This window comes from Mus caroli, chromosome 9, assembly GCF_900094665.2.
Source record: "Mus caroli chromosome 9, CAROLI_EIJ_v1.1, whole genome shotgun sequence".
NCBI classification, from domain to species: domain Eukaryota; kingdom Metazoa; phylum Chordata; class Mammalia; order Rodentia; family Muridae; genus Mus; species Mus caroli.
In genome coordinates, this window is record NC_034578.1 from 98,274,275 (window position 1) to 98,281,374 (window position 7,100).

At 44.4% G+C, this 7,100-nt stretch overlaps 1 protein-coding gene across 3 annotated transcripts in view; it reads left to right on the forward strand.

The window, feature by feature from the left end:
- Nucleotides 1–7,100, forward strand: part of Ryk (receptor like tyrosine kinase) — a 75,343-nt gene that overhangs the window by 20,868 nt on the left and 47,375 nt on the right. For 2 of the 3 annotated variants that reach the window (XM_021171649.1, XM_021171648.2), the window contains exon 2: nucleotides 6,162–6,283. In XM_021171649.1, the coding sequence (XP_021027308.1) occupies nucleotides 6,162–6,283 (122 nt within the window). Of the gene's footprint in view, nucleotides 1–4,271; nucleotides 4,369–6,161; nucleotides 6,284–7,100 lie in introns of those variants that run through there. The other variant, XM_029481499.1, reaches the window with a different exon arrangement.

Consider the following 7,100-nt stretch of genomic DNA (forward strand, 5'->3'; position numbering starts at 1 on the left):
GGCCAGTCTCCACAGCTAGTGAACAAGGCCAGTCTCCACAGCTAGTGAACACGGCCAGTCTCCACAGCTAGTGAACACGGCCAGTCTGACATGTGTCTTCCCATCAGTCCTCTGTCAGTGCTGTAGGTGGAGATTCTTCCTGAACTTTGGTCTTTCGTTTTAGTACTTTACCAGATTTTGCCTTTTGCTATATCTTGGAATTTCAAGGGATGGTGGAGGAAGGACTTTTAGTTATTAATGATTTGTCATTACTAGTGTCAACTTTAATATACCAAAGATGACATCTTCACAGTAATTTTTTTAATTGAAAAATAATTGGGATGGGTGAGCATGTACAGCCTTTTTTCCTAGCTCTTATTAACTTTAATGGGTTTTTAATAGAAAGTATCTTAGTTGCTTTGCTGTTGTTGTGAGGAAATACTTGACCAAGGCAACTTAGAAAAGAAAGCATTTAATTGAGGACTCGCTTCAGTTTCAGAGGATGAGTCCATGGTCATCATGGCAGGGAGCAAGGCAGCAGGCAAGTGGGCACGGCACTGGCGCAGTAGCTGAGAGCTTACATCTCCCACACCCACAAGGCCCATCGAGAACAAATTACCTCAAAGCCAGTGACACACCTCCTCTAACAAGGCCATACCTCCCCACCCTTACTAAACAGCTCCATCAACTGTGGATCAAACATTCAAATGAGCCAGTAAGGGCCATTCTCATTTAAACTGCCACAGAAAGTCATTGAATTTGGTTTTAGTGACTTTCAAAATGCTGTATGCATATTTAAATGCTTTTTAAAAACTTTTTTTTTTCTACTTACACTTCATAGAATATGTAAACGTTGTTATTGTTGTTGTTGTTAGATGAAGTCTTAATGTATTGTCTTGGATGGCCTGGCCTGGAACTCACTGTGTAGTATCTACCTGCCTCTGCCTCTGCCTCTCCTTCTAAATGCTGGGGTTCAAGGCATGTACCACCTTGCCCACCCTTCATAGAAAACTTAAGGAGAAAGAAAAGAATACAGGGTACATAAAAATCAAGTATAACCAATCTACTATTCATTTCTGTCTTAGTTAGGGTTTTATTGCTGAGAAGAGACATCATGACCAAGACAACTCATAAAGAACAACAGCTCACTGGGGCTGGTGCTGGCTGACCATTTCAGAGGTTCAGTCCATTATCACCACGGTGGGAAGCACGGCAGTGTCAGGCACACATGGGGCTGGAGAAGGAGCCAAGAGTTTGACATCTTTTTTTTTTTTTTTTTTAAAGATTTATTTATTATATCTAAGTACACTGTAGCTGTCTTCAGACACTCCAGAAGAGGGCACCAGATCTCGTTACGGATGGTTGTGAGCCACCATGTGGTTGCTGGGATTTGAACTCTGGACCTTCGGAAGAGCAGTCGGGTGCTCTTACCCACTGAGCCATCTCACCAGCCCCGAGTTTGACATCTTGATCCGCAGGCAGCAGAAGGGGACTGGGCAGAGCTTGCACAGATATATGACCTCAAAGCCCACCCCCACAGTGACACACTTCCTCTATCAAGGCCACACCTCCTAATTATGCTATTCCTCATGGGCCAGGCATTCAAACATGTGAGTCTATGGAGGCCGGGGGCCAAGCCTATTCAAACCACCACACTACTTAGTATATTTTGGTATTCACTTTCTTTTTTAAAAATGGAACATATATAATGTGCACATTCATATATTCATATCCATGTCTGACTTTAATTTCTTGGATATGTATTGAACACTTTGAGGTGCCAGGCAGTTTTTAAATTTTGCTGTATATAGTTTACATCTTGCCTGCTTTCACTTAGTGTTAAGGTCTGGACAAAACTGGTTCACCACACTGTGCTTGTAGAAGTCCTGCTCAGAGTGTCATAACTCTTTTCAGGGTTTTATAGTTCAATCCTTCCCTCCCCTCCCTTTCCCTCCTTCCCTCCCTCCCTCCCTTCCTTTCTCTTTCCTTCTTTTGTCATCAGAGTTATTTTTGTGTTGCTGGTACCAAAAAACCTGATGGAAGCAAGCAGAGGAAGGATAGACTTGTTTTGTTCCATTGTAGAGGGTCCAGTCCGTCAGGACAGCAGGAGTGCAGGCAGCGGCCTCTTCACATGGCAACAGACAGGAAGCAGAAAAGGCAGGCTGCAGCCAGTGCAGACACAATCTTCGGAGGCCTGCTCTTAGTGACTTACTTCTGACAGGCAGGGTCTGCTCCCTGAAAGCTTCTTCCACATCTTTAGAATCAAGACACAAGCTGGGACTGGGCACGAACTCACAGAGACCCACCTGCCTCTCTGCCTCCTGAGTGTTGGGATTAAAGGCATACACCATCACTGCCTGGCATGACTGTTGATTATTAACCACTGCTGTCTTGCTAGGAATTTATATTACTCACAAGTTTAGAGTCACAAATTGCTGCCGCTCCCTGCTCAGCATTCAGAGTTATATTTAAAGAACATAAGCATTTCTGTTATAATATCAAATCCACTCCTAAGAAAACTTTCAAGAGTGCTTATTCACTAAAAATAACAGGATTATGGTGAAAAGAAGGTTCAAGGCAGACCATTCAAGACTTCTACTATTTCAGACCAGAGAGAACTAACAATAGCATAATTGGTACCTTATGAGGTAAGGTGGGTCGCCTAGTCAAACCACTTATTGTGGCTGAGGCTCCCTGAGAGCAGAGTAAAGCTATTAAAGTGTAAGAGGATGGAAATTGCAGGCCTCGTGGTTGTGAGCTGTGGGGTTGGCCAGAGAGTGGTACAGGGGGAGTGCAGCTTGCTCTGCCAGGACACATGCACAGCCCAGACAGTGGTCCTCTGGGGATAGAGCTCTTGTGCACGTGCTCACCCTTAATATTCTTGAAATGGAGCTGAAAGGGCTTGCTGCGTACACATGCCTGCCTCGAGGTTGGGGAGGTGGCTCAGTTGTTAAGAACACATAAAACCCTTGGAGAGGACCCGAGTTCAGTTCTCAGCACCCATATCAGGAGGCTAACAACTGCCTGTAACTCTAGCTCCAGGGGATCCAATACCCTCTCCTGGATTCTGCAAGCACTTGCACTCACGTGTGTACACACCCTTCTGCCTCCAGTTAAAAAGAAAACAAATTCTTTATATACGGCTTTATGACCTAGACTCAAATCAAGATATTGAACATCGCCATCTTTGCAAGAAGTCCCCTGTACTCCCATCTCCCATCCTTCTTTCTAGATGAGCACAGTTCAGAGTTTTATCCCAATTAGTGCTAGAAGTTTTATCTAAATAAAGTCCAATAGTTTGATATTCTCATGTGTCACGTTTCTTTTATTCTGAAAAGTCCATCCTTGTTACAGAGTCTGGTTTTGATTGTAGAGTAGTAGTCCATTGTTGAATGTAAACAATTGGTATCAAGTTCAGTGTCTGCTGAGGAACATTTGCGATGTTTCCACTTCTGCTTATTGGTAGTAAAAGGCCTGTGAACATCTGCACAAGTGTTTTGTGGATACAGTGTTTTCATTTCCTTTGCAGAATTACCTCAAGAGGAATTGCTGGCCGTAGAGTAGGTGTGTGTTTAATTTATAAGCAACTGCTAGCTTTTCAAAGCAGTTGAGCGGTTTTTCACCCTGGCAGGGATGTTCTGAGCTGACTTGCCAGCATCAATTGTAGTTATTCTCTTGGGTGCTAGTGGTTTTCATCGTACTTCTAACCTTTGTCTGTCTGAAGATTAATGGTCTGTTTTAGCACCTCTTCACATTTTCATGGCCTCGTGTGTATCTTACTACGAAGTGCACCAATCTCCCTCCCTTCTACTCATAGAATGTGGTTGAGAGCAAAGTTTACTTAGGTCTTGAGAAGAGGCCCGGGCCTCTTCAGGCCCATTCCTTGTGGTTTCTCTCTGCACAGCCCTATCTAAAACATACAGTTTCTTGGAAGAAGGCTAACCAGCATTTAAAGGGGCAGCTGGTTTTTCCCCATAAGTTTTCTCCTAAAAGCACTTGTCTAGCACAGCCTTTCCACTCCTTGCTTTTCAGTGTGTTTAACAGTTCCACAGCTATAATGTATTACTATTATAAGTGTGAAATTGAGTAGGAGTAGGGACATCCTTACCTTGTTACTGATTTTAGAAATGAGAACGTGAAAATTCATCCTTGCGCATGCGAGCTGTGTGGCTTTGCAAGTGCCCTTTGATAAAGACAGAGAAAGTATCTGTCCGTTTACTATTTTGCTGTCTGTTTTATCAGTATAGATTTTCAATCTGATATGCCATCACTGTTTCGTTTCAAAACAGGGTCTCGTGTTGCCCAGGTTGGCCTCAAACTTGTTAAATAGCTGAGGATGACTTTGAACCCCTGAACTTGCAGCACTTTGCCTGTGCTGGAGTCACTGCTGTGAGTCACCACACTCGCCTTTGTTGTTTTTCCTTTTCTACTAATGTGGTGACTTACTGACTTCTTAGTGGTCACTTGGTTATGCTGCGCTTCCCTTTTTTCATGCTTTTCGTGGTTTATGATTGTCCGTGCGTCTACCCCTTGGGTATGGGGCTGTTAGTCTGTGGCTGTGGCTCTTGGCTTTTGCTTTCTGTATAGGAAGCTTTGCTTGTTACAGTGCTGCATCTTTTGTGTATCGAGGATCTCAGTTGTAAGTTTTGTTACCTTGAGCTATAGTTGTGTGTTGTCATTCTGCCTCATGTGTCTTTTTCTTTTTGTTACTTGACATATTTCTGAACTTTGTTTTAATCAGTCTCTCTAGACTAGCATATCTCAGGCTTGAGTGAATTCTTATAAAAGGTTTATTATTTTTATGTGTATAAGTGTTTTGCCTGCATGTATGTGTGTGTGTGTACCTCATGTGTGTAGTACCCACAGAAGCCAGGGAGGGCGTTTAATCTCTGGGACTGTAATGGATTGTTGGGAGGTGCCATGTGGGTGCTGGGAATCAAACTCAGGCCCTTGACAGAGAAGTCAGTTCTCTTAATTGCCAAGCCATCTCTCCAGCCTCTTAAATGAATTTAAACTGTATTATTGTGATTACTGATGTTTTCTTTGAATTCATTTTCCTTTTCCATTCAATCTTTCCGTCTTCCTGCCTCCTCTACATCTTTCTCTAACAACACCAGCCCCCCACCTTATGTTCCTTAGCATTTTCTGCCTTCAGCAGGCAGAGCCTTCTGCACAGGCTTCCAGCTCACCCATGTTATATCTGGCACCCTGCGCAGGATGCATAAAACAGTGCTACACAGATCTCGTTTTTGACTAATCATATCTGGGTCAGAAATGAAGGAGCTTTGACAGATAAGCTGTCTGTGGCAGAGCTGTTGGTCTCTCTGTGTGTACTGAGGGGTCTGAGGTATCCAGGTGACCTCCTTAGTGCCACCCCTTAGATACAGACCTGCAGTGCATGCTCAGTGGATGTGCCATTTAAGTTTCTGTTTGTCCTGTCTGAGCACTAGGGACATCTGGACTAAACTTTAACAGTAACTATGTTTAAAGGGAGTTAACAGGCCCCCGTTCTTTCAGTTCTTTGGCTTTTTGCCTGTCTCTAACACTTGCTGATAATACCTCCCTCCCACTTTTGTCTACAGTGCCCAGGACTCAAGGTCACTGACTTGGTAGCATCAGTCATTAGCTTTGTCATTACTGGTGTTTTCTTTTCCTTTTTGTTGTTTTGGGTTTTTATTATTATTATTACTATTATTATCTTACATCTTTTTCACAGTAGGTTAATTTTCCACTGAAGGCAGTGCTTAAAGGTTTTCCTCAGAGCCTGGATAGACAGCTTCGCAGTTAAGAACACAGACCCACATGTAGCTCACAGCCTTCTGTAACTTCAGGGCAGGTAGTCTCCCTCCTTTTTGAATCTAAGTGTGGGCCAGCAATCGAGAAGGATTTATGTTTCTTCTTTGGTGCTCTTTGGAGAGGCACCGAATCTAGAAGGCAGAGTGGTTTTAGGTGATCCTGGCACAGAGGGGGAGCTAGATTTTGAGTGCCAGTTTCTCTGTGGGCTGTGAAGCTGTAGCATCCTGCTTCACAAGGCAGCTCACATGCCACACAGGCTGCAGCTTCACTGCACTGCACACTTGTGCGTCAGTGCATGCTCTCATGCATGCTCTCTGCCCTCTGCAAGAATCTGTGACACGGAAGACATTTGGATGGTTAACTACGTTTCCTTCTTTTCCCCCTAGGTCTTGACGCAGAGCTTTACTATGTGAGGAATGACCTCATCAGTCACTACGCTCTGTCCTTTAACCTGCTGGTGCCCAGTGAGACAAACTTCCTGCACTTCACTTGGCATGCAAAGTCCAAGGTAAGCGCTGCCGGCAGGCCACGTGACAGGTCACCCAGTCTGCAGAGGCGAGGGCTGTCCCTGAGGATGGGCCTTCTTCTCCACAGAAGGGTCAGTGGTGGTATAGAGCACTGGGTCTTTTCAGGTGTATAGCTGACAGATACAGTCTTGAGCCTGCTCCTCTGAAAGGAGCATGGCTGAGCTGGCTGGCTCTTCCACACACACTTGGTGACTTGAACTAAGTTTCTCATTCACAGTGGAAGTGCAGCTTCCCACGTTCACCGTTCTGAGTCCCCCTGGTAACCATAGATACTGAAGGGGGCCCTTATCAACTTCTGCCGTTTATGTTTTGGTGAATTCTTCACCTCTGACTGCCAAGGGACCTTATGTGCTTGTTCCCCAGATTTGCCAGATGATACTGTTTGTACCATTTACTCCCCTCCCTGCCTGCCTATGAATCCTTGAGCTGTTTCAAAGTGCATTGAAAGCATCATGTCCTCTCTCTCCTAAATCAAAACCAGGAAGTTTGGTGTTCTAACTCACAGCACTCAGGTAACTGAGTTCTAACTCACTCATCAGGTACCCTCAGCATCTTTATCACTAAGGTTTCACTAGAGACTGATGTTGTTTCAGTTTGTGTCAATCTGAAGTTTTGATGCCCTGTCCATGGGCTTCAGCCTCAAGTTGTTGGGAGTGGAGAACCTGTCATGGTGGAAGCTAGCTTGGAAGGGTCGTCTATGAATCTATATGCTTGCAGAGGGAACACTGAAGGGACTGGTATAACTCTAATTATCTGGTAAATTCCTCTCCTCTCCTCTCCTCTCCTCTCCTCTCCTCT